Source organism: Drosophila gunungcola, chromosome 3R (assembly GCF_025200985.1).
Source record: "Drosophila gunungcola strain Sukarami chromosome 3R, Dgunungcola_SK_2, whole genome shotgun sequence".
Lineage (NCBI taxonomy): Eukaryota > Metazoa > Arthropoda > Insecta > Diptera > Drosophilidae > Drosophila > Drosophila gunungcola.
Genome location: NC_069139.1, coordinates 6,441,094 through 6,468,447, shown reverse-complemented (window position 1 = coordinate 6,468,447; position 27,354 = coordinate 6,441,094). Strand labels below are relative to the sequence as shown.

The following is a 27,354-nucleotide window of genomic DNA, read 5'->3' as shown; positions in this document are numbered from 1 at the left end:
CGGCTGATGGTCCTGGGATTACGATTAGGGCGGAGATGGTCGAGGGGAAAATTTAACCTGTATTTTAGCTCTTCAATGGACAATGGCCAGCACCACACCAAAAGTGTGCGGAAAGAAGCATTGATATATAGCCGGAGAATTTGAAATCTGCAACGACCTTCAATTTCAGCGTAGACAATAACCAGTTTAACAAATGTACCAGCCTTTTAAAATATTTTATTTAAGTAAATTCATAATACATAATCATTTACTGTATTGTTAAGTCCCACAAGTAAACTTAACCCTTTTAAGGCCTCATTTTTCCCTTAATCCAGTCATCATATGCAGTAACGTTCGTGTAAACCGATGGCCAACCTACTTGTCCGCAATGAGTTTTACCAAAGGACACAATTCCCTGCAGGACCCAAGTACCTTGACGGTATGCCATCAGTGGTCCACCCGAATCCCCTTCGCAGCTGTCACCTTTACCTAAGGCGCAAATTTGACTGGGTGCCAAGGCGATGTACTCAGATAAGTATCTCCTACGACACATATCGTAAGCCCAATAGTCGACATGGGCCTCAAGTTTAGTGGGACTTGGTAAGCCATTCTGAGTGCGACCCCATCCTGCCACGGTCAGCTGCTGACCGGGTCGCAATGTCACACCGCCTACAGTGGAGGGAAGGCATATTGGCCGAATTGTGGGCGAATAGGCAACCTCATGCGCCAAGCGGATTATGGCAATATCGTGCAAAAAATTGTTGGATCCGGCATAATAGGATTCGTGAGAAAATTTCTCTTCAATGGGCACCGTTATAACGCCTGGTGCGCATATTCTTCCTTGGCAATCGTGGTCTGTACGAGTGTCATGCTCGCCCAACCTCACAGAGACACTGAAACAATGCTATTGATAGTACTAAACCAAAATGTGGTTATAAAGCAATATCTTACAGTTTTGCGTTGACTGGTTCCAAGCAGTGAGCTGCTGTTAAAACGTAGCGATTATTGATGAGTGAGCCCGCGCACTTGGGTTCCAGATATTCTCCGTCTGGGGAAAGGTACTCCAGCAAAGCCATCCAGGAAAATTTAGTTAAAACTGTTTGCTTGCCTTCGAAAATTAAGAGGCTAACGATATCACCTCCACAAGTATCTTGCTGTGGTAGCGAAATAGATACTCCGCCATATTGCTGTGGAGGCGAATTATATCCTCCGCCATATTGCTGTGGAGGCGAATTATATCCTCCGCCATATTGCTGTGGAGGCGAATTATATCCTCCGCCGTTTGGACGAGCAACAAGTCTTCTTTTAAAGTCGATATCATCAGTACAGCAAACGAAGGTCCTACTGTCCGGGCTATAACAACGAGAGGCATCAATGAATTGCCACTGCGAAGGGGTCTTCATCCGCCCGGAATTTAGTGGCGAACACCGGGCTATATCCACACAAATTCCAGTACGCTGGTTGGGATTGCGGCATCGTGAAACTGTAAGAGAGATTTAAATATAATCCTTAAAAAGTTATAAAATGTATTTATTCAATTTGTACCATGTACTTAAAAAACCTGGACTTATAACCTGAATTTAACAAAATATTTAAATATTTAAAAACGTATCTTAACCTTACCGTACACAATAAATATACAAATTAAGAACTCATTGAAATCAAATCAATTTGCAAAGAGGCGCTGTACTTCCTCAATTTTAAATTTCAGAAAGTCTAAGTTTAGTTTACTTATTTGATGCACTTAGAAATTATTTATTTTTTAGACGGAATATAAAATATTTAATTTAAATATTCAACGTTATATTTTAACAATTTAACAAACATTACGTATTTCAAATTAAAAAACAAACATTTTTTTTTCACTTAGTTTTTTCTTATAAGTGTAGCTTAAAATCCGCTTGTCACTCACTCTGTAAACGAGCTTCGCGAACAATCAAAATGCACAGAAACACTCCAACAAACACTTTCATTTTTGCTCTGAACACGACCACCGTGGAATTCGATGTGTTCCGTACTGAAAGTTAAATCTTATACACTGCTCTTATAGACAATGCCTTATCTGCTACATACTGCTGGGTTTCGTTCTTCTTTTGAATGTTAATATTTTATGTCTTATAACACGTAAAGTATAATCTTAATGAGTTTATTGGGAATATCAACACTATGTGGGTCAAAGGTAATGTTTTTACGTTCAAAACTTGGAATCTCCATATAAAAATATAAAACTTTCAAACTTCCCAGGTTGGTAAAGATAAGCGTGTTTGTAATGTTCGCCAAAAACAAACCAACAAAAAATGTTGTGTGTTGAATTGCCGCAAAACCATGTTTTGGATGATGATTTATAGCACAAACAACACCTTATCAGGGGAGCTGTGAATTAGTGACTTATTTGGTTTGTTTCCAAAAAACTAAATCATTGAATTAAACATATGAGCAACTACCCTAAATCTAATTTTCTGTAAGTCAAACTAATTTCCTTAGCAAAAGGTTTTGGTTAATCCAATTGTATTTATAGCTTTAAGTCTCTATAAACCGAACAACGGCGTTTGCTCAAAAACGTCATGGTTTTGTATACCACGAATTAAATTTTCAATTAAATATGAATAGCTACAACAAAAAACATTTGTTAAATAGGTTAGATCAAACCCTGCTATGTTTCACACTAAAAAAATTCCAATTTTTTTATATATAGCTAATCTTTAATAAGACTTTGGCCTTGAACCTATCAGAGCAGCACATTTTCTTAGATTAGCGAAGATCGGAGGCTAGACGCGCGGAGAATTCATTTCTATATTATTAAAAATCGCAAATATTTACCTGAAGCCGGGAAAGTGAGAAATTTGTAAAACTTTTATTTGCCTTTCCGAAGTATAATTACTTTTCGCTTTACATGTTAAAGTCATATTTTTTGTTCTTTCTATTCCAGCGGCAAAGAAACCTGATGTCTATTTTAGGTAGTCCCCAAAAACGGCAGCTGCTGAGGAAAGCAGAGAATCTTTTGGCTGTCTGCCTGCTCCCATAGGATTTCACTGGGTCTTTTTGGAGATAGACTGTCAAAACCGGTACGTTTTAGTGCGATTCCCCTAATGAGCTGGTCGGCCAAATGACTTTTTGTAACTCACACGCGGCTCGAATGAAAATGAAATGAAAAATGCATTTTTAAAATGCCAAAAAATGCCGAAAAAGCGAGAAAAGTTTGCAATTTACAATTTGCAATTTTCCTGGCCAAATGAGTTTTGAAGTCTAGACCCGCTTGCAGCAACTACAATGTTGCCGTGTCTTGTTGCATCCTGCTGGCCCCCCTCTTTCCCCTCTGGTGTTAATTTGTTAGCACGCTGCACTCGGGGCAGACAGTGATTAATTACACAACAAAAAGCCAGCAAAAAGCCGAAAATAGTCAGGCGAAATTCAGCTGAACCAACTTTAAAGTTAATTAGTTGCCATGTCCAGAAATAACGCACTTTGGATTTCAAATAGTTTCAATTCCCACAGATGCGTGATTTATTTCTGCACTTTTCCGCTTTTCAGTGGCCGCTCCTTTTTGGCCGCTCTCACCTGGCGGGCGGGAAAAAATTTTTAATTCTGTCCCGACCGCACTTTCCGCATTAAATCATTTCCAGGCCATTTCACAGCCGCCGTTGCCACCGCAATGAAATGGCGCCCAACCACCGAGAACAACCAGAGTGCACTGCACGAAATTCTAAAGTTTTACGCTTCGTTAGTTCAATATATAAAAAGTTAGAACTGCGATAATGTTATAAAATAAAAAGGGTATTTAAAATTATTTTCCTAAAAAAAAAAACTTATCACTGTATGAATATTTTCGCATAAAATACATGTTCCGTACTTTAAATTTTATTTACCTCTGTGTACTCATACTGCATTCAGGCATTCATTCATCCATTTGCTCGTTCATTCATTCGTGGCGATCCGCAGGTGAAAGCAGCCACGTGGAATGCCCCACGCCATGAATTTTGGCGCTGGAATATGCAAAAATTACACAGTCGAGTGCATCAGGTGGTGGATGGGGCCTTAGGTGGTGCTTGGCTGGGCTGCAGCCTGGTGGTACTGGCCACTTCAAATATATCACGCGTGAAGCCTCCTGTCTGGCGCTTGATTGACAAACGTTTTCCCCGCCATTTTCCCCTGCCATGCAAAAGGTGCATCCGGCGCGTTTAGAAAAGATAAATTTAAGTAATTGTCAATATTTCAAGCGGCGTAATTGCTCTGGACTCGGTCACTCCTGCAGCGAAAAAAGAGACAGCATAGAATAAATCCCATTGCAGAAGTACACTCAAACAACGGGTCCCATTCCGCTTTTTCGTTTTTCCCCTTTTCCCGCTTATTCCACTTTTCCAGTTGCGGCTTTATGCAGTTCTATGCGATTTTACACTTGACGTTTTACCAATTTCAGAAGTCTTTTTATTGTGCACCCAGCAGTTAAGGCAACTGGTAGGTATGGACTCTAACTATGGACTATATTTTAAGACAATTTTATATTTTCAATTACAGACTTTAAAAAATTTACACCAAATATAACGATAAACATTTTGTATTATTCTATTGAAAATGCAATTACAAAGTAAAGTTGATGAAAATCCTATCTTATCATTTATAATTTCATAGATATATGACATCAATTATATATTCACATAATTACATCTAGGGTATCTTTAAGTTAATAATCCCCATCACATGTAATTCACTGGATTCGATTTTTTTTTGTTGACACTTTTCCTTTTTTGTTGCTGGTCTTCATCGTTTTTTGTCCGAGTTTTTTAGCTGCAGTGCAGCAGACAATTTTGTTGCGTGTTAACAACTGCAACAATTTAGGTTTAATTGATGCGAGTTGCAGCGGCAGCAGCAGCAAGTTGAAGTGTCGGACTCGAACTCGAACTCAAACTCTTTTTGCCCCCTGGGCTCTGCCTTTTTTTTTTGGCTTTTATGCCACTTTTTCGAGCGCTTTTCCGTGAGGTTTTTTGGCCGCTTCCGCTGTGACGAGAGCTGTTAGATAAAAGCTATTTACATGTTGTTATTTATGATTTTGCAGCTAAAATGCTCGGTGAATTATTCCACCCGGCTTGATGTTTTTTATTTATTTGCCACTCGTCTGCTCCTTTGCCAGCTTGTTTACACCTTAAAACTGGGAATAAAATAGAGTGTATGCAGCAGCAACAGTTGGTTATTAAAAAATAATATTTAAAAAATAGCAAAGGACCTCTGGCTTTATTGAACACTAATCCATGTATGAGCATGTTACATTGGAGGATAATGGCCCTTTGAAACCCATCCCCCGTCATTCAGATTCAACTTTATTACTTTCCGCTGACTCATGAGAGTTCTATGGAGAAATGCGGAGAAAGAAAGCGAAACTCATGCAAAGGTTGACTTGATTTATCGCCACTCTCCACATGTGCATGACTATTTTCTCCTTTTTTCGCTTTTTTATGAGTTGTCGGCGTGGCCCACGGGGCGTATGATGAATATGTAATGGCAGTGTGTTATGCGTTGAAACTTTGATTTACTAACTGCGAAATAAATATTAAATTTTCAATTACACAAAGGGCAGTCGCTCGACTGCAGGCCAACTTCGGCTCTGACTTTTTCCATGCAATTACCTCCGGACCGGCATGTCCTTCCACTTCGACAGCACAATCAAGGAGCCAAGGAGCCAAAACAGGACCTGCCACAGGTTCGACTTGCTTGCAGTTTGTCTGGCCATTAAAGGAAATTGTCTGTAAAAATGTGGCCGTATTTCTTTTTGCAAGGTACTTAAAATTAAATTATTGGACACATTAACGTCTTGACTTTGCCGTTGCAGTAGCATCAGACAAGGGCAGACATAGTGGGTGGATTTTAGTGGGGTTGATGGTTGATGCTTGGTGGTGGTGCACGTAAATGCCACGTAATGACGTCATTAAAGCTAGTGAAATGTGTTTTTATTATTGTGGCGTTTGTCGACCAGACTCCAGAACACTTTCCAATGCCCCCCATCGGCCTGATCCAGTGCACATGCTCATTAATCTTAATAAAGTTAACTGTGCGACAAGTTTATTAAAAGCGATCCAGTGGCGCCAACGCTCAAGGTGTTTTTGAATAGGATTCAAAACCCAGACGGTCGCCTTTAAAACCTCAAAGATGCACTGTCATCGTGAGTCGAGATATGGCTACTTAAACCTGGAATCGAGGACAACACATGCTCATTAGCATAAGCTAACGAAATGATTAGAAATTTCATTAGCCATCCGGCAATCCACCCACTTAGCATTTCGCCACCCTCGTGACAACTTCTCTACCTCCGAAATTGCAAATCGAATCAATCGAGGGGCGAAAAAAAACAGGTTCGATTATTATGAATGGATGCCTGGCAGACTATTCCCTATATATTTACACTGAAAAATTAGCTATAAATAAAAAATACAAATAGAATGAACATTTGTCAATATTCATTGTCAAGTTGAGAGCCCCTTAAAAAAAATATACTTAAATAAATTCAAATGGAGTTTTTAAAAAAACATAATATTTGCAGTAAGAAGCATATTTGATTATTAGGAACGTAATTTTTTTAAACAAATGTGTGCATTTCAATCTTTAAATCTTTTTACTTAAAATACAGTTTTATCAATAATGTAAATATAAAGATAATACAAATAAAAAAATTGAAATTTGTTTCCTATTCAAAAAATGTGTTCTTGATTTTTACCATTAAATATATTACATTCAGGAAACAACTCCCGTTGAGAGCCAGCAAATGAGGCGTAAATGGAATTAAATGGCAAATGTATGCGCGAAAATTGTTGCTGCCGCTTATTGGATTACGGCCACTTTACGTGTGTGAGGCCTCCGAACAATGTGAAAATTATTTGGGCAATTGGCGGAATTAGCTAAACACGCAGTCAGCTAAAAGTGACAAAGAAATTCGCGGATATCAATTGAGGAATTTCAATAAGAAGAAGTAAACACTCCCCAGTATTTTTTGTGTCTGAGGCCTTTAAATCATCAAGCACTTTAAGCCTGCCTGCAGCACTCGAGAGTCAAACTTTCTCATGCATCCCTGTTTGGGACAGGACACGTCACACACACCCACACACACCCGCACTCTGAAACTAAGCAAAATGTCTGCAACTGTTTATTGTTGATAAATTGCTGCTGAGGAATTAGTGCGACTGCGACGATGATGGAAGACCAGGGCCCATCCTGGAAGGCTCTTTTTTGCTCCGGACTGTGGGCTTTCTAAGCTTTCTGCTGGACTGTCCTGGACAGTAACTATGCACAGGAAGAAAAAATACCTCATTATTTCTATGAGCAATAAGATAACAACTGTTAGGGATTTATTGAAAAATTAAGATCCGGAAATGGTATAAATACAATTATGTGAGCAATTGAAAAGCTTCTTGACAACTCTCCGTTTTGAAATGTGGCTTAGGGTAGAAAAGTCTAACAATAGCAAATATTGAAATATATTTTTCTCCCTATGTAAACGCTCAGCTTTTGCCACCAGCTACACCTCACACTCGCCAAAGAGTTTTTAGAAAATGCAAATTTAGCATACTCCCAAAACAGGGGGGTAATATAGAACTGGAGGAAATGAAAATGGAGAACTGGAGGCCCGCAAATCTTTATGCCTGCTGGACTGCAGAGTGACACATGTCGGCAGCATAGAATCCGGAATCAGAGCGCTTTACTTTTTCTGAGCGATGGCCAGCAGAGCCACAGATACTATACGTAATATCCACCCATTCTCAGCCCCTTAGACCCCCTGATCTCATAATAAAGTTAGCTATGCGGCCCCAGGGAAAGTTTTCGGTTTGTTTTGGCATTTATTTAGTTTTAGTTTAGTTTTCGGAGTGGAATGATATGCAAATTTGAGTAACTGCAAAATGCAATTGAGGTGCCTGCATAATAATCGAGTTGGCCACATTCTTTCGACCCGTTTTCCCCCAGAGAAAGAGTCCTTAAAGTGGCTTTAAGCCCGGACGCTTGTGTCCACTTAACCTTAAGTGATCAGGTATTAACTGGGGGTAACTTGCCTCAATAAATCCCGGGCCAGCAAATCGTCGAGGGCATAAATCTTGCACTGTCCACTTTTGTCACTGACCGGAAATGTCCAATAAATTGTAATTTTTCCCTAAGCTTTTCGCTCTATCTGAAATGTGTGTGTGTGTGTGCGTGTATTTGTGTGTGGGTTGCAGCTCAATCATCGTTTAATATTTATGTGCTGTTCGATTGTGAAGTTTATTGGATTTGTTGCTCTTGTCGAGCTGGACTTCTGCTTCGATAATTGCAGCGTTTGTCCTTAGGAAGTTGCAGGTGTGTGCCCGGAATTTATTGAGGCTCTTTTTTTTTGGGGGCGGTGGAAAACGAGTCGATTTCAGCTCAATTGGCTTGTTTAGTTGTTATTTATTTGCTTTTATACGGGATCTATTTGGGGTTCAAGGGGATGATGCTGCAGATAATTGCTTGGTTATTGGGTGACATTTGTTTTTTTCACTGCCAAGAAAAAATAGCAAACTCAGCTGGGCTCTCAATAATTCCCTGTGATCTATGAGCCCTTAATTATATTTGTGAAACCCTTGAAGCTTCAAAACAACTGACTGAATATTTAAAGGTAACCTTTGAAGTATTTTATTCAACCTACTTTAATACAATTCATTTAAATACTATAAGAATTTTCAAGTAGTACAGTAATTTATATAGCGTTTTCTTGTAGCATACTTTTAGATTTTGGATTTTGGATTTATAATAATGCCATAAAAAGTCATAACAATTTTAAATTTAATCAGGTTTTGTTCTACTTAATTAAATATATATAATTGCAATCAGTTTTCTACAGTCTCCAACTTTATAGAATAGCAATTTCCCTTTGTATTGTCTATCCTTTTGTGAAATATATATAATCAAAAGAGAATTATGAACAATAATGGAAATAATGAAGCCATTCTGGATTTGATAGGTTTGAAAGTGAATTGATTGTACCTTCATTAGGCGGCAAGTGTAGTGGATTGCCTGCATATGTTGCATGGCCTTTATGGGAAGTTTTTGGGGATGGGCACTGCAAAGCGGCCCACAAACGTGTCACATCAAACGGAATTGATTAAAATCTAAAATGAAATAGTGCTCGGTCTTATTGTCGTTTATACGGATCTCGGATTTTCGGTTTGCGGATACGTTTCTGTTATTGTCGCCGCAGCACGTACTCAACGATTGCCCCTAAAAGTATGCACACTCCCACTCGAATGTGAATCCTTTTGTGCGACTGAGGGGGAGGGGTGGCAATTCAAATTTCAATCAAATGCGACCAATACTCGTACCTTTTGGGCACACATGCTGACCACAAAGTATTGTATCATTTGCTCTCGCTCGGGGACATCCATCCCATTCCCCTTAATCCCAGCCCCACCCTATTCGATCCGAAATCAAATCAAAGGCCGGAGCAGAAAGGGTGCAACTATTGCCAGAATCAGATAAAATTTTCATTACCTTATGGCCGCACATTATCGGCATGCGGCCATCGTCTCCTTGGCCCTGAGACTCCGGATTTTGGTTCGGACTTGGAGACTATTTCGGTTCGGCTTGCCCGGGCACAATGTGCTGCTGATGACGTCGAGTGGTGCTCCTGCAGTCGCTGCTGTTGTTGCTGTTGCTGATGATGCTTATTGTGTGAGCCATAAAAAACAAGCGGAAAAAAATCAGGCTTGGGAGGTAATTTGCAGACTAGCGACTAAAGAAATACCTGGTGTTTCCTAGGACCCCAAAAAGTAAAGATAAATGTATGGGTTCATATGCTGAAATAATAATATGCTTATATTTAGTTGGGAATTAATCTACAAATTTATTAACGTTTGTTTATCGGTACCAACTTTCGTGTATTTTTAAACGTTATGTAAAAAAGATTTACGCCTTATAACAGGATGTTTGGTGAGCTAAATAATTAACTTAACAGGAGATATTGCAAGTAAAAACTGTGATTATAAATGTATTTAAACTGTAATACAAGTTTTTAGAAGTACATGTAGATTTTGATACTCTCAAGAGCCTTCGCGACAACTTTAACTTACCACAAATAATTGTGTATGTTTTAATAGTTTTTGTAAATAAAAAAATAAATACTCTCAAAAGCTTTTTAACATAACTCACTTAAAATTTTGTGTGCGATTTATTTATATATTTTTGTAAATAAAATATACCCTTTTAAACACCAAAAAAGGGTATCAAAAACTCAGAGAAATGAGAAAAGTAAAGAGGTGGAGCAACAGCGGCGACTTTTTATACAACAAACGACAAACGGAAAGTGTCCAACAGGAAATAAACAGGCGACGGCGACTCGGACTTGGTTTTTGGATTTGGATCTGAACACGGTCTGCAGCTCCATCTCCAACTCCAACTTCATCTCCCCGACCATCTTCAGCTGCTGGAAAAGAAGACCGACACGGATTTGAATTCGGACAAATCCCAGCGAGCAGCGGCGAGAATAAAAAGGGTAATAATTTTATCTAGCATTCAGATCAGACACACGTCTGTCCAGTCATATAGTCCCAGACCTTTTTTGTTCCCCGGTTTTTTTTTTACTTAGTTGCGGTGGCTACTTGAAACTTTTTTCAACAGCCACTTGCAATTTTGCATGAGCCAGCTTATGAATAAACGAACTCCTCTGGAGTGTCCTCTTCGCCTGTTATTTTCTATAGATTTTCCGTGGGACAGTTCGTTCACCGCTCGGCATTCAATTACAAGTACCTTAAGCAGCGGTAAGCTGCAGTGACAAACTGAGGCCACTAAATGGAGGGTCTTTCCCCAAGGACTACAACTATTTCCGTGGGCCAATCTATCAACATAATTGATGGCTTCGATTAGTCACAAGGCGTTCTGTTTTTGGGAGAAATGGAAACGAAGAGTTATAGAGAGCTCAGTGCACAAATCGGCGATTAATTAAATATTTACTCGGCAAGCTCAGCGAGCCAATTAATCTGGCACGGCGATCCGTATCCGTAGGAATTATGTATATCTTTGTGTTCGACTAATGAACTGATGCGGTGGCGATGCCGATAAATGGAAAACTTTAAAGGGTTTTCCCCCCATCCGGTTGGCTTTTCCAGCTTTCTGCCCGCCATTTGTCATGCATCTCGTGTTCAACTGCACGGAAAAAGAAAACTCTCGGCAACCAAGGAGTTTTCCTTGGTCGCGGACGAGAAGGCCTCCCCTTACAAGTATATAATTTATAATTTTCGCAGGGCGAAAGGGGCGGGAAATGGGTGTCGGCAAAGTGCGTTTGTCGCCAGAAAGGGAAGGGATGCCGCTGCTCATCATCTGGCCGTCCCCCTTGCACTTTGCCCCGCAACAGGGGGGCCATAAACACACCAGGGGCAACGGCGGCGTCGCATAATTCCGCCATAACACCATTACATTTTGGCCAGGACGACACTGCCACCTTGGAACCGGAGCTGCATTGAAGTCAGACACTGAAAAAAAATCTCTTTAATGAAAGTCTTGGACTTACAAAATGTATGCCCTGTAGGATGTAGTTTATTGAAAAAAAATGTTTTAATTGTTAAAAGCTTTCGACTATTTAGGTACTTTTCATATGCTTAACTGGAAAATTTACAAAAAAAAACTTTAAAATTAGATATTTTATTATATTAAAGGCTCTTAGTGGTTTTATATTTTGTTATTTATAAACAAACCAAGGTGTTATTAAATTTAATAAGATTGTTACAAGTTCTATTACCTGAAAAATTGAAGAAATTGAATGAAGGCTGAATAATAAATTTGTTAACTTACTTATATACCGTTATAATTTTATGATGTTGAATTTGAAGAGATGATTTTATTGTTATTTTTATCTTCTTTTTGCTAAGCTGAAAAATTATAAATTGTTAAAGAAGAAGATATTAATGTTATTATTTTATTTTCGATAATCTGAATTAAGACTTAGATCTGATTTTTCCAGTGTATCCCCAGACATGCCCGTAGTCATTGCCATTGTCGTAGTCGCTGTCGTCTCGACCGTGTACCTTGGTGTCATAAAAGGAAGCAGGCCAGCAACTGCAGTATGAAGTGGCGAAATATCGGGGTTTGGATCGGAGTCTCAGTTCTGAGTTAGTTTCCATGTATCGCTGCCCTGTTGGCTGGCTGACAAAATGTTAAAATGTGGAAATGTCCTGCTGCTTGCTCGCCCGAGTTCAAAGTCAATTGTAATTTTTATGGCAAAGTGCTACGCAATATGAATTACATCGACCATACACTTTCGGATTTCTGGGGTAGCATTCGCCTGTCGTCAGGTGGATGTTCGCAGTAGCAATCTCTCCTGCAGAGTGTTTCACAGTCGAATATTCTATTTTTGCCCATTACATTTGACTTTCTTGGCCCATAAAAATGGCAATAGTAATGTGTGCGAATTTGTTGGGCAAACAATGGATTGCATTGAAGACAATAACGATGGATAAATCTTTTTCCTGGCCTTCTTACCCACTGTCACTCTTAATTATAACCTTTCGGTTCTGCTTATCTCCCCCAGCAGCCAGAAAATTGAATTAAAAACCATTTTTTCACGTACTTTTACTAAATGAAGAAAAAATCTGGGCTTAGAACTAGCTGAAAAAGGTGGAAAATGCGATAGAACTCAACCCTTAAGCCGAATCCTTTGAAAAAATCATGAGCGAACTAATCCTTTTAAATGGCTTAAAGCCCGAAAAATTGCTGAACAAAAATATTTCAAAGTAATGAGAAATCCGTGCCTTCATTATTTTGATGGCTGATTCAACCTGACGATTCTACGAGGGCCTTTATCAGCCCATTCCCGCCCCTGCAGATGGAGTTTAGAGCATTTTTCATTTTTTTTTTTTGTTGAGTTTTCCTCAAAAGTTTTCGGACAACACGTTGTTTTCATTGCTCATTAGCGGCGACAGCGCGAGTTTAATTAGCAGTGACGCAGCGTCTGAGTTTCGCAGGAAACCCTTTGAGAAGGGTTCGGCTAAATTGCTTCCGGCAGCTACCAACCCCTGCATCCTGCCCAGAAATCCACAACAACACCTAGGCCTTGAGAAAAATTGAGCAACACTTTGATTCAATGAGCGACCAAAGGTCGAAAGTTGGACTTCAATTTGGTGCTTTCGGAGGTGTGGGTGTGTGTGTGTGGGTGTGGGCACTTCCTCCACGGAGGGTTGCTCCAACTAATTGCCTTTTCGACATGCATTTAATCTCTATTAGAGCGGAGTGATAGAAAACTTTTCCAGCATACCGACGACCCACATGTGGAGAGTGGTCTTCATAAATTATTAAGGGGTTCGGGGTGTTCGATTGTCCGGCCCTCACTTATGGCATTTAAAACAAATTGTTGTTCGACGCTAGTTCAATTATTTGGCCCCCAGGGGATAGCCGGGAAAAGCGGAGACAGGACTACAGGAAAAGTTTCCCTGCAGTCTGTCTGCCTGTGAGTGTGTTGATAATGATGGAAGTCATCACAAGTGAGGAGTTTTTCTCGGTTTTTTTGTTTTTGGGTGGGAAGGTGTGAGCATGCTTCGTACATATCAATAACGTTTTAGGTAAGCCAACCCCTGGGCAGCAGCTGTGTCGACTGCTGATGACCTTTTAATTGAAGATCGAGCTTTTGTTTTCTTTTCTTAGGGAATGTAATTCCATTAGATTTGCTGCTGCTAATAGCCTCTGCGGAATTTGCAGCCATGCACACAAAAATGCAAATAAAGGCAACCACTCGGCATTCAATAACTTGCGTTCTTCAGTTGCGAAATCAAATTTTACGACGAGCCACGGGAATCCCTTAATAAACATCCGAAATCTTTGCCAAAGTAGCGAATTCCCGGCCACCCAACGAACCCCCAGCCAACCGTTAATTAAACCCTTTTCGGCTGCTGGGAAATCTGTGGGCAAAGTTTTTCCATTAAAGGAAAATTTAGCCAAGGCAGCCGCAGGCAACGAAATCAAAAAGTAAAAATTTATGAAGCGTTTAATTGAATTAATTAAAAGCAATAATACCTTGAAATAATGGCGCCTAATAGAAAAACTTTGCCACCGATTGCCAGTTGAAATGCAGAGATACAGATACAGATACAATGGCACTTAGAGATACAGAAACAGATGGGCTAGATCTTGGGCTTCTGTATTTGGGCCGAGTTTTGACTGACAGAGTTATGCGACAAATCCTGGACCAACAGCCGCACCAGCCATAAGTCAAAATTATCAACAAGATGGCCAGACCACCAGGAGCAGGACCAAAATCAGGACCAGACCGAGATGCGAAACCAGGACCTCCAGCCAGTCAACTGTCACGCACGTAGGCCACGCAACATTGCGAAAAATATGTCTTTGATGTCATAAATCAATTACGAGTGGGATTGCCGCCACGTTGGCAGCAAGTTTTTGAGCCCAGGACGAGGACGCACCAGGATTTGCTCCTTCCGAGCAAACAACTTGTTAGAGGGTATTCCCCCTTTGTGATTCGTAGCCCCCTTCCCCGTAGGTTTTAAGTCTCGAGTTTAAAACGTGACTAAATTGAGGGAACAAAAAGTTATTTGCCAGCGGAGTTGGCCGAATTATGTGGAGCAAATGAAGCACATGAATTCCGCCAACTGCTTTAGACAACCTCCTCTTTATAACATACTTGAAAAACTGAAAGAAAATCAAGGAACTGTGATTTGAAAAAATAAAGTGGCTAAACTTGTAGGTTTAAAGACATTGCTAATTCTAATTATCGTATAGAATATTCTTAAATTTTGTTGTATTAAATTTCACTCAAATTCTTAAAGAAAAAAAATGAGTTCTGTTTGTAGCCAACTTTTAAATTGAAAACTATTTATTTACTATATGGACTTTATCTAAAATAAATTTATTAGTCATTAAGGATTTATTTGTCAAGAGTATTTTATTCCGAATATGATATGAGCTCAACCTTCTAGAGATTTAAAAAATATTTTTAAGCCATCCAGGAGTTTAATTTCCCTTACTACGATTAAGAAACAATATCAACTTCCACTTTGGTAAATTTAAATATATATACAATTATTTTTGTAATCTGTTTCGTACTGTTGAAAAATTATCCAAATAATGCAAGTCGAATTACCAGTGATTGCAAGTCTCGTTAAAAAATATATATATATTTTATAAAAATGCATGCAATATTTTTTTTAGTGTGCCTTACCTTTCCTAGCTCCGCTCCCCTGAGTCTTTTGTTCCGTAATTATGTCGCACACATGGCCGCTGAAGGAGCAGGGGAAGATTCATCACCTCGAGTCCTGTCGAGTGCTAAATGTCAACGTGACATGTGGGAGAATAAGGGGGAATGAGATCCAGAGAAGGCCTGTGTTAGTTTATCAAACATAATTAAGAAGTTCTGCGAGGGCAGAGGAGAGCCAGAGAGAATAAACAGAAGTTTAATTATTTTGCAAGTTGCTACGGCCCGGGGCAAAAGCAATTGAGCCATGGGGCTCACCTTTTGACTTATGATGTATTGCGTGCTCCATGACAGCTGACAGATGACAGCTCACCTCTTGACAAATAGAGGGAATCGGAAAAGGATTCCTCATCTCTTAAAGCAGCCTGGTCTCGGAAAACTTTCTTAAAGAGAGCTTCCACTAATTACTAAAAGTTGAGAAGCAAGTTTTTCAGTACATTTGCATAAATCAAACAATTAGTCACGCCGTCTATAAAGAGTAATTCGAATGCCTGAGACCCGAGTCCCAACTATTATCATCCCACAAACTATTGTCCACTGCTAGGAATCTTCTTATTTTGGTCCTTAATGTCTCCCCGCGGTGTTGTTTGAGCCTCGTCTTACAACGTATTTGGCTGGAAGAAATCCGGGGAAGGTGTCCTGCCGGATTCCTCCTCTAATTTATGCGACATTTACTAGTTTGCCGTTTTGCCATAATAACTTCTAATTCACCTAACCCGGCTTTCGACCCTTTTGGGGTGCTTGGTGCGCGTGTGAAGTCGAAATGGAAGCCTCAACCACTCACCACTTGGAGAGGCACTAATTTATGGTTTTGGGCATTGAAATTTATGGACAAAAAGCTGAACAAAAATACAAAATACTCGTATTTGTTTCAAAATATAACACCAGGCCCAAGGTGACAAACACCGAAAAAGTTCTGTGAATTTCAGTTGTTAGTCGAAACGGAAATACTCTAGAAAAGTATTACTCACGCAATAGTTTATACTCCTAAAAAAAATAATTATAATAATAATTCTTAAAATTTAGGATTTAAAATACAAAATTGTATATTTAATTTATCTAAAAAAAAATCAACTGTTTAAGGAATAAAGTATTTTATGTGTTATTAAAAATATAAGACTCCAATCGCATACTAAAAAGCCTGTACCGTCATAAAAAAAATAAGAACAAGAGAAGATTAATGACATTTAAAAATAACTTTAACCAAATAAGTTATATCGATCTGGAACCAATTCCAATCCGTGCTAATTAAACTGGATTTTTACCACCTCTGATTAATCAGACAGTTCAGTAACCTTTTCTCATTCGGAGAGTATCGAGAACAAATGCGGAACTTGTCGAATAAATTACATAAGTCGTTCAGTATCTTTTACTTTACTGGTTCTTTGTGGGTCTCTGGAAAGTTCGCTGCACTGGCGACTTACTTTATCCCCACATCCCCTTTGAAAATCCACCTCTCTGTCTTATTAAATTGTGCAACTTTTTGCCTGACTCGTTCTAAAACGGAAAAACTTGTTTACAAGCCTCCAAAAAGAATCAGTGTTTGTTAACCGTGCTTTAATTTAGCTCTTTTTATTAGCAAGTATTGGCCTCACACCTGGTACTAGCAGATACACTTTGAAAAATCTAATTTAATTATTAAGTTGCTCAGAAAATAAAAATACAGTGTTTAGAGTATAAATATTGTGTTGGATAAATTTTAAGCGCAATAAAATAATCAAAACTATGATTAAAGCCATGATTTACTCTTTAACCTTGCTAAATAAATCCTATGAATAATTAAAGATATGTTTTAAAACTCTTCAGTTTTAGCTTCCTACCATATTCCGGTTGATTGCTATAAATAAAGCTAGATAAAAGGCTTAACATTTGTCACTTTACTAGTTTCTATAAATTTTTTCTCTGTGTTCGGTACTTGCTTCTTACCATATTCTCGATTTTAGCCGCTTTCGCCCGGCCATCGTATTTGGTAATCAGCAGCAGAGGCAGCAACAACAACTGCGATGGCCAAGTTCAGTGGCCTCGAAGTGTGTTGAAACTGTTTTGGCCAGCTTTTTGATGGCTGGGATATGATTTGTTCTCGTGTGTCTCGCCACTCGATTGGCCAGAAAAACTGGGTTAAGCGTGGTCAGGTAGATCCCAAAATTGCCAAATTCACAAAGCTCCATGAGGCTGTGAGGAAATCTCCATCCCGTTTCCAAATTGTTTGTGCTGAATTTCGGGGAAACGATTGCCACACTATGGCGGCACAATGATAAGTAAAAGAAAATGCAATTAACCAGCCAGAAAATCAAATGTTAATCACGTAGTTTGTCGCAGTTTGGAAACCTGTTGTTGGCTCTCCAACATTTCAATGACTTTGAACTTTTGTTTGCGCTGGTTTCTCGTAGTTGTTGTACAGCATTTACATATTGATTGTTGGCGTGACCCATTTATTCGGGGCCCTCGAGAGCGGCCCACGCCACTTCCACTTTCGTTGGCTTTCTTTGTCCGACGGATCGATCGCGGCTTAATCAAATATATATATATCGTGAAGCCTCTCTGCCGAAGCCCCTGAGATCGGCAAGTTTTTCTTAACCAGTTTGGAGCTTCGTTCTCGCTTAGTTCTCGGGGCCTGGCTTTCATAAAAAGTCTTTGGCCAACTTTCTTGGGCTTCATTCGCGCTCGTCGTCACCATGAAAGCGGTTCACTGCGCGATTTTCGTCACTATACTGGCCACCTTTGGCCACAGTTTGCCCACACAGCTGGAGGATGAGGGTCAGGGATCCTTTGCCGGCAAGGTTTCCCAGCTGATTGCCCTGCAGCTGCTAAAGTTCAACAAGGACATCGATGCCAACCAGGTGCACTCACCACTGGGAGTGGCTTCCATTTTGGCTGTCTTGGCGGAGGCTTCGGAGGGAGATACCTACGCGGAATTCCAGCAGGTCTTTGGCTACCCCAAGGATCGGACTCAGCTGAGGGATGCCTACAAGAGAATCCTGGGCAACTATCAGAACAGGGATGCTGCTGTGGCTCTGCCCTCCTTCCAAACTTGGTTGTACATCTACCGGAACAGTAGTGCCCGGGAGGAGTTTAAGGATCTGCTCGAGAAACACTACTATGTGGATGTGAAGGATATCAGTCGGCAGGAATACGATTGGAATGAGCCCAACACCTCACTGCAATTGTCTGAGGAAAAGGATAATGCGGATTCCGCTGAGGGCAGCACCGAGCAAAGTAACAGCAAGGATGTCATTGGATTCGAGACCCTCAAGAGGATTAACCTGGACGATGATGATATCCCTGCCATTTCAGCTGATGGCTATGGCCAGGAAATCATCGACAAAGAGGCCTCCAAGTTCGATCGCGACATAGATGACAAACAGTATGTGGAAAAACCAGTTGCCCAGGCTGAGGCCGACCAACTCCAAAAAGAACAGCAGCCACAGCCCACCACCACAGCAGCAGAATCGGATTCGGAATCTCAGCCTGAGGCCACCACTGTGGCTGTGGAAAAACAGGAAAAACCTGACATGGCAGCCGAGGAAAATCCAGCCGAGAAGCAGCAGAGCAAGCGCAGCGACCAGGAGGAGAGCCAGATCAAGAACCTGGAGGAGAACGAGACGGTGCAGGAGGAGGAGAAGCTGGACAAGATCATGGCAGCACCCGCGGTGACCGCCGGTGAACCCGAGAAGGTGCGCCTGCCACTCCAGAAGCTGGAGAGTGCCGTGAAGGCGGTGGCCAAGGATGGCGCCGATGAAGTGATGCTCGCTCTGGAGTCCCACCTGGCAGCCGTTAGTCGGGTGAGTTGATATAACAAAAATCTTTACCTAAATAAGTCTTAGAACAGGCAAGCAAAACCAGAGTGTATACAAGTATTTAAAAGGTTAACTAAAGCAGGGTACATTTTTTTAAAGAGTTAAGTGCTTTGTCAAAAACCAATTTAAATTTTACAGTATATCAGTAGTAAAAATGTTAATACATTTATCGCAAATTAAGGCAATTTAGGTATAGAATATAGGGTACATTTTCTCATGAATGAAGTGTTTAGTCAAAAACAAATTTAAGCTTGTATATTAAATCTGTATTTAATACTTAAATACATTGGTCGCAAATTTAGGCATTGTAGGTCTATACTTTCATATTATCAACAAATATGTCTTATGTGTCTTATATGTCTAATTACAAGACTTTAAGTCTTTATAATAGGGTAAAACTATGTTTTCTCTGAGTGATATTTAGTTTTGTAGTTATCTAAAAATATGTGCTACATTTAAAACCATATAATATATTATTAAATATAATATAAAAAAATTTAACATTTCAAATTTCTTAATTTAGATCTATGGCGCTCGTAGTTTGTTCCGGCAGGACGACATCGCCTCCGCGTTGAGTGCCAACTCAATTACGGGTCGTTCGGCGGGATCCAAGTCCAAGATGCTGCTCTTCAACGGACTCTACTACCGCGGGAGCTGGGCGAACCCCTTCTACCAACTGCGCGATGGCAGCGACGAGTTCTTCTTCATGACCAACGAGGATGCGATGAAGGCGCCAATGATGCACGCCCGCGGAAAATTCAGGGTGGCAGATCTTTCCCAGCTCAAGGCTCGAGTTCTAAGCTTGCCCTATGAGACATCTCGTTACACTCTGTGCATCATTCTGCCCGATGAAACGGAGGGACTAAGTGATGTGATATCCCAGCTGCAGACCAGTGATTTCCTACTGGCCCATAAGCAGTTCCAAATGAAGGACATGCATGTGTCTCTACCCAAGTTCCAAGTGGAGGAAACCTCTCGCTCCGAGGCGATGCTTAAGCAGATGGGTCTGAAGAAGGTCTTCTCGAGGACCGAAGCTCAGTTGGGCTTGCTCTCCGAGGACGCCGATGTTCATGTAGATGAAATAGTGCAGTTTGTGAATGTGCGAGTGGACGAGGGAGGCAGCAGTGCCAATTCTCTGTCAGCCGCCACCACGCAGGCTCGTTCACCCAGCGCAGAGTCCACTGTACTGCCTGTGCCAGAGCCAGAGCCCGAACTACCGGGCGTGGAACGCTTCGAGGTGAATCGTCCATTTGCCTACTTCATTGTGGACTGCCAGGAGCAGTTTGTCCTGGCCTCCGGAAAAATCTACACGCCCGAGTTCAAGGAAGATCTGCCGCCGGTTTCCGTCGAAGTGGAACTGGAGCAGTCTTAGTCTGCTATCTTAGTATCTCATAAGTTTCGTAACGAATTTTCACCGATCCATGCAATAAACGTGCACAATTCATTTTCCAAAAAAAAAAAAAAAGAGAAACTTTCCCAGCGCAATCAAAACAACAATTAATTCGCTTACAGATGAGCAGCAACTTCAACCCCCGAAATTCAATTGTCCGTCCGTAATGTGAAATGTATCTGAGGCAGGGCATCGCTAATTTTCGGAAATTTGTCATTGGGTGACGAGTTATGCGAGTGAAACCAGTTACGGCTTGCAAGATATTTCTCAGGCTAGTCGAGCATGAAGCGCATCCGTGCCACGTGCCCAAGCGAACATCGCTCCGGAACGAAAGCTGACAGCACTCTTCAAGTGGTCAATGGGCTGCAATTAAAATTCTCATTAGAATGCATGATGTCTTACTACCATCTCTGATTCGCAGTCTGGCCAGGAAGTGCGAGCCCCTTGTTTCCTGCGAAAACCACCGAAAACGCATGCGAAAGGCACAAAACACAACACGGAGAAAATGTGTCTGGAAGTCTGAAGCCACGAGAAGCCATAGAAAAGCTATCACAGGAGGGGGAAATCTGGAGGTCTGAAGGTCTGGAGCTGAAAGTGGCGCCGGCCTGGCGGGCGCCAAAAAGCAGAGGTAAAAACAGGAGTAAATGCGTGCCATGATTACAGCGATGACGACTTCCACCCCAAAGGAGGAAAAGCGAGGAAAACACAGAGTGGGCGAAAACTGCGACGGAGACGATGATGTTTCATCTTTTCCACATGAAAACTCACGTAACAAAAATTATGATAATCATAACTTTTTCCACCCACATCCACTCCGCCCACTGTCGAGTGCCTTTGTTTTGTTAGCCGGACAAAGGACGACCCATGGAAAGGTATTCGCTTTGGACCTTGGACCATGGAGCCTGGACTGGCGTCTAGTTTTTCTGCCGTCTGGCCATTGCTCTATTTTTATTAAGTCTTTGCATATAAATCAATGTGGCCCGATATGCAGAAGAGCAGAAAAAGGTATAAAAGATTTATGACTCTGTTCTGTGTGCCGCAGCTAACACAGAGCTCGTTTAAATATTGTTTAACATAATTTCGTGCAAAAGTTTCCAGTTGAAGACGAAGAGGGGGCGAAGAACTCTTTCAGCGAAAGCTACACCCACTTGGAGATAAATAAACAAAGTGGCCATAAATCCATCCAGTTGCATCAGCGACAAAAGCACAAGATTTATGGCACTGCCTCAAGTCTAATTACAAGTCAAGTTTGTCGAATTGAGAATAGGGGGCTGCCCGCCCAGAAATCGGGAAAATGGCGCAACAAGTGTGGGAAATCACAAAGTCACGCAGAGCCAGCTGTTTTCTCAGAACAAAAATCAAACGGGAAAGTATCCCCCTCTAAATTCAGAGCTGTTGACATTACACATGTGAGCAGCAGCTGTGGCATATCGATGAAAAATTCGGGTGATCTTCAGTTGATTGTTTAGCTAATGCTGCCGAAACCTTACAAAATCAAACTTATCACAAGTTAAACACAGTTTAGAAATCCGCAAATGCCTCCTCATGTCGCATGGTTTTGGCCTTGGGCCGAGGTTTATCAGAGACCTTATCGAAGTTGGATAAATCCTCCGGATTGCTGATGTTGGGCACATAGGGTGCATTAATCGTTTGATTTAGCAGGGGTATCCACTCCACGTCCTTGAACCATTCGTGTTCCTTGATGTCCTTGTTGCCGTTGATCAGGTTGCCATAACTGAAAAACAAAGATACACGATTGGGGTCATCAATTTAAATATTCAAAAAATATATATATACCGCTTTGAGAGATCCACCTGCAGCAAATGATCCACCAAATGACGTAGAGCCCCACTGAAATAGCTGGGCATCTTGTAGTCCCCCTCGCAGATCTTATTGTACATGCTCATCACATCCCGATTGTGGGCGGAAAATGGCGAGTGACCGGCCACAAATTCAAAGACCAGCACGCCAAAAGCCCACCAGTCCACGCTGGTTCCATACGGCTTCGATTGGATGATCTCCGGTGGCAGGTACTCCGGCGTGCCACACAAAGTCATTGTGCGCGTTTCCACTTTCTGTAAGTTGGTTATGACTTTGAAATATTTCTTTAATATGGAAATTTTAGGTGGTAGACCTTGGCAAATCCGAAATCCGTCACTTTCAAATACCCGTTCTTGTCCATCATTATGTTTTCGGGCTTGAGATCTCGATAGAGCAGACTGCAATGATGCAGGTACTCCAGAGCCAAGAAAACCTGGGCAGCATAGAAACGAGCTTGCTTCTCAGTAAACTTTCGAACTCTACAGAAAAGTATCAAAGCTTGGTAAATAGCTAAACTGATAAAATAAAAATGAAGTTGAATTGCAAAAATAAATATTTGCCTACAATGAACACAACAATTTGTGTATATTTAAATAAATAAATAAATATAAAATCATAGTATTAATCAAGCAAATCAAATTGCAAGATTTAATACTAAACTATTACAATTAATGTGGATAATATTATATTTTAAATAAATAAATTGTAGCTAATTTAAATATAATTTAAATTTAAACTATACTTTCAGATATTAAAATCACTTCCAAAAAATTCAAATACAAAATGTAAGAAAAACATTAATATTTTCATAAAATAACTAAAAATCGCATTAGATGAAAATCAAAGCGAAAAATATTTAAATTAAGTATAAAATATTATACCACGATTTTAAATTTACCGTGAAGCTACACTTACTATTGCTTATATCTTTGCTTTCAATGTTCTGATTGATTACTCACTTTCTGTGGTAGGTGAAAAGCTCTCCACCGCCAATTAGCGGCAGGACTAGGTACAGGCTGTCGTAATCCTTGAAGGAGGCTATCAGGTTGACCGTGTTCGGGAACATCATTGATCGCAGCACGTTCTTCTCGCTCATCACGTGGCTCACCTGCTTGGTCTTGATAATCTGATCCTTGCTCAGCTGCTTGGAGGCGAAGTATGCCCCGGATTCCCGCTCTTTCACCAATTGCACCTTGCCAAAGGAACCGGATCCCAGGGTGGCCTTCACATCGTAGTCATCCAATCCCCTGCTGGGCGATGGAATGTTGAGTTCAAACTTCTTGTTGAAGTCCTCGCGCAACTTGTCCAAGATTAGGATGTAGTCCACCTTGGGACTAAAATGCATTTGCGGTTGTTCTGGTGACGGTCCCATTGCAACTCCACTTCCCTAATTTCGCTTTTTGGGCTCTTAGCTCTAATTGCTACTATTAAATTTACCAGAATTTTGAATTTTTTATATTTTTTTATATCATTATAAAAAGTTTGCAACGCAGTTAAATATTAAATGACTTAAATAAATTAGGCTACTTGGATAATAGAAAATAGTTACATAACCATTCTCAATTTATGAATTACCACACATTCAACACCTATTTATATATAACAAATTATTTGATTTATTTTTAAAAACTCATTTTTGTTAAGAGTTGTCTAAGCATATACTAGAGTATTTAAGTTTTAAACATCTTTCCTTAAAAAAACACCACACGTTTATCAATGCCCAAATTAGATATAAACTGAAAAAACGACAATTTCTACGGACAAACATACATTTAAAAATTCGCAAATAAATCGGGATGCCGGTTTATTCGGGACTTCAGGCGGTCCTTGAACTGGAAGTTCTCGAAGTTGGACAGATCCTCGGCGCCGCTGATGGTGGGCAAGTAGGGGGCGGCCACCTCCTGGTTGAGGATGCCGTACCAGTCGACTCCCACAAACCATGGATGACCCTTCACATCGATGGCGCCCTCTTGCGAGTTTCCTAAACTGAGGAGTGGTGGCATGAGCTACTCCTGGATGTCCCTGACCCACTCCCACCTTCACTCACCGCTTTGAGGTGTCCACCTGCATCAAGCTCTCGACAAGATTCTTAAGCTGGGCAGTAAAATAGCTGGGCATCTTGTAGTCGCAGACACAGATCTTGGAATACATCAGAATGACATCGCGATTGTGAATGGCAAAGGGAGAGCGGCCCGCCACAAACTCGTATACCAGGATTCCAAAGGCCCACCAGTCCACCGACTTGTTATAAGGCCTGAGTTGCACAATCTCCGGGGCCAAATATTCCGGAGTTCCACACAGGGTCGAAGTGCGGCCGTCCACTCGCTGGGGTTTTAAAATTAGTGTATTCATAGGGAAATTCTTAACCCACCTTTGTAAAACCAAAGTCCGTGAGCTTGATATAGCCTCGCTGGTCGAGCAGGATGTTCTCTGGCTTAAGGTCCCGGTACATGAGGTGCATTTTGTGCATATACTCGAGGGCTAAAGCCACCTGACAGGCATAGAAGCGGGCCTGCTTCTCGTTGAACTTGCGAACCCTTTTTGTTTGGGGGAAGATCCATTAATCCTCAGTCTGCAAACAGATGGAACCAGGGATACTCACCTGCGATGGTAGCTGAACAGCTCGCCGCCATTGACTAGGGGCAGGATCAAGTAGAGGTAGTCGAAGCACTTGGTGGAGTCCACCAGGTGGATGAGGAACGGGAATCGGGCGGCATTCAGCACGTGCTTCTCGTTGTGGACGTGGGCCACCTGCTTGAGACGCACCAGATCCTCCTTGCTCATCATCTTGGCGGCATAATAGTTCTTGCCAACTTTCTCCTTGACCAGCATCTAAAAATGGTATAACTCCCTTAAGTTCAATACGCAAATTATATAAAAATCTTATATTTGAAAATTTTTGACGGTTATGTAAAGGATTTTGTATTTAATTTATTTATTTTGAATATTTAGCACAACATAGAAAGAGAAGTACTTATTTTATACAATAAAATTCAGATTTATATGTATTTAGTTTTCCACTTTTAGTTTTATTTTACAAAGAAGTTGAAAAAATTTAAAATTGAGTTTAAGCATAACATAAAAATATATGTTATACAAAAATAGTCAGATCTATATTTATTTAGTTTTGAAAAAAAAAAACCCAAAAAAATTTAAAGCTCAATTAAAAATATTGAAATTTTTATAAATAATTCAAGACATTCGTATTTCGGTTCAAAGCTATATAAGTTATGGACTCAATTCAGTAACATTGGGGCTTAAAAGAATTGAGGACAGGTTTTTTTTTTCAGAAGCTTATGGACTTCTCACAGTGCCAAAGCAGCAATAGAATCTCTTTGGAAATTTTTTGGGTTAAAAAAGTTGGGGATAGGCACGATCACTGGGTTAAGGACTCACCACAGTGCCAAAGCTGCCGTTGCCGAGGACAGCACGCGTTACATAGTTCTCCAGATTGGTGTAGGGCGACTGCGTCTGGTGGTTCCAGCGTTCTTCAAACTCTCGACTCATGTTTTCCAGGGTGGTGTTGTAGTCTTCCTTGGAGTTAAAGGAGTACTGCGTATTGTGCTGGCTCATAACAGCAATCCGCTATCCGGCCAAGCTCGCATCTTAACGCGCCTTCGCGAGTGGCTTCCGTTGCGGAGCTGAACTAGCGAAGCGATTTTCAATGGTAACTCTATGTGGTAATGGGCGCTTTTGGTGCTCGATACACTTGAAATTTGGAATTTCATCACATTTACACAATAAACAGATGATCAGTGACAACGGAGTCAAAGCCACAGTGGAAAATTCTGGCGTAAGAGGAATGGCTGTGAGTATTATTCTGGCCAAAGTTAAAGCAAATAGAAGTAATGGTTAAAAGATCGAAGGCCATTCATCTTTAAATTCGCCAACAAATTTCCAATCAAATAGAATTTCTAGCTTAAAGTTTAAATTTAATTTATTTTAATTTTTATTTAAATTTAATGTTCTCCAATGCAATGCATGGTCTCTTTTTAATAAATGGTTGGAATGAAATTTGCAAAACTGGCAACATTTTTCTTTTCTAGAAAAGAATCTCTCAAAGTCGCCATATACGTTTTGTAATTAATTTTCCTAAATGTATTCACTACGTTTTCAAACTTGGCATAATTCCTATGCAGTAGTTATACTTCAGGTAAAAGGAACTTCAAGAATGTGAAGTTCCTGAAATCTGTGGCCCAAGTCAAGGACCACTTCTTTCAATTAGCCGACAGAGCCTTTTCTCAAGGTATGACAAATTCATCTCCTCCTTCCAGGACGCCTGAGAAATGGCAATTTCCTGCGACTGTGACTGAGTCCACACACATGTGTGTCTGAGTCCGACTTCTCGACATGTACTGGTGCTGGTCCTAGAGTCTGGAGTCTGGAGTCTGGTCCTCTCGTCCTGTTCTGGCTGCCTCCTGGCCGCAAAAGTAAGAAAAATTGCAAAACGTCCGCTTGATAAATGATGCTAACCAAGATTACATAAGTTGGTAATTTTCTAGTACATTTATTTCCACATGTCAGGCCAGTCGAGTTCGGAACTCCAGACCGCATCTTCATGTTGATGGACATGTGAGTGGGTATCCATGGGATGGGATGGTGTATTTGGTAGGCTTTGGGCACCGGATGCCCGAATTGTTGCAGGCTTTTAAGGTAACTGTCGACCGAACCGTTTATTGGCCATTTCGGGCCGAGTGGGCCAGTCTGTTGTCATTGTCCCACCTAAATTGACAATTAATCATTATCTTTTCGGCCGGGTCGGCATTCAGATTGGCAGATTGGGTCAGCTTTGGTTTAGTTTGGTCCTTATGTGACATGTGAAAATGGGTTTCTAAATACGCTTTGGCCTGGCCTAATGCCCTGGCATTTATTCTCGAGTGCCGGAGAACTTCATTATTGATTGGCAGGCAATATGGGATTTTTTGTATCAAGGGGTTGGATGAGCTAATGAAAGTGGCCAACTGACTCATCTGACTCTAGATTTTAATTCGCTTAAAATGAAACAAATCGTCACGTACTTAGGAACTTTCACTTGCACTGCAAGCGGCGGGAGTCGTGCAAAAACTAAACAATTTCACTTAGCCAATGTATGTGAATGGTATAGTATATTCCATTTGAAATCCCGGCTCATTTAACTTAGAGCCCAGTGGCCCAGAGCCCACAGCCCACAGCTGCCGCCA

At 40.8% G+C, this 27,354-nt stretch overlaps 4 protein-coding genes across 8 annotated transcripts; 1 reads left to right on the top strand and 3 right to left on the bottom strand.

The window, feature by feature from the left end:
* Window positions 1–233: 233 nt before the first annotated feature.
* LOC128257002 (serine protease 7) lies at window positions 234–2,026 on the bottom strand. Its single transcript, XM_052987791.1, has 3 exons — window positions 1,892–2,026; window positions 931–1,462; window positions 234–872 (listed from the first exon to the last, which is right to left on the bottom strand). Exons 1-3 carry the CDS (start codon window positions 1,950–1,952, stop codon window positions 287–289), a joined length of 1,179 nt encoding a protein of 392 aa, XP_052843751.1. The 5' UTR covers window positions 1,953–2,026; the 3' UTR covers window positions 234–286.
* Window positions 2,027–17,750: 15,724 nt separating this feature from the next.
* LOC128263460 (uncharacterized) lies at window positions 17,751–20,453 on the top strand. Its single transcript, XM_052998517.1, has 2 exons — window positions 17,751–18,948; window positions 19,487–20,453. The coding sequence occupies exons 1-2, from the start codon at window positions 17,842–17,844 to the stop codon at window positions 20,333–20,335; spliced, it is 1,956 nt and encodes a 651-aa protein (XP_052854477.1). The 5' UTR covers window positions 17,751–17,841; the 3' UTR covers window positions 20,336–20,453.
* A 1,330-nt stretch (window positions 20,454–21,783) lies between these two features.
* On the bottom strand, window positions 21,784–23,689 carry LOC128263489 (cAMP-dependent protein kinase catalytic subunit 2). 2 transcript variants are annotated; one of them, XM_052998576.1, is made up of 5 exons: window positions 23,283–23,421; window positions 23,134–23,212; window positions 22,488–22,653; window positions 22,151–22,428; window positions 21,784–22,088 (listed from the first exon to the last, which is right to left on the bottom strand). In XM_052998576.1, the coding sequence occupies exons 3-5, from the start codon at window positions 22,536–22,538 to the stop codon at window positions 21,875–21,877; spliced, it is 543 nt and encodes a 180-aa protein (XP_052854536.1). In that variant the 5' UTR covers window positions 22,539–22,653; window positions 23,134–23,212; window positions 23,283–23,421; the 3' UTR covers window positions 21,784–21,874. The 2 variants fall into 2 exon arrangements, with proteins under 2 accessions (XP_052854536.1, XP_052854527.1); XM_052998567.1 differs by having other exon boundaries at window positions 23,134–23,689.
* Window positions 23,690–23,854: 165 nt separating this feature from the next.
* Window positions 23,855–25,957, bottom strand: LOC128263468 (cAMP-dependent protein kinase catalytic subunit 2). Of its 4 annotated transcripts, none has more exons than XM_052998529.1 (5): window positions 25,571–25,957; window positions 24,777–25,006; window positions 24,546–24,711; window positions 24,222–24,499; window positions 23,855–24,155 (listed from the first exon to the last, which is right to left on the bottom strand). In XM_052998529.1, exons 1-5 carry the CDS (start codon window positions 25,745–25,747, stop codon window positions 23,900–23,902), a joined length of 1,107 nt encoding a protein of 368 aa, XP_052854489.1. In that variant the 5' UTR covers window positions 25,748–25,957; the 3' UTR covers window positions 23,855–23,899. The 4 variants fall into 4 exon arrangements, with proteins under 4 accessions (XP_052854489.1, XP_052854497.1, XP_052854515.1 ...); XM_052998537.1 differs by having other exon boundaries at window positions 23,856–24,160; XM_052998555.1 differs by having other exon boundaries at window positions 24,023–24,160; window positions 24,212–24,499.
* Between the last annotated feature and the right edge of the window lie 1,397 nt (window positions 25,958–27,354).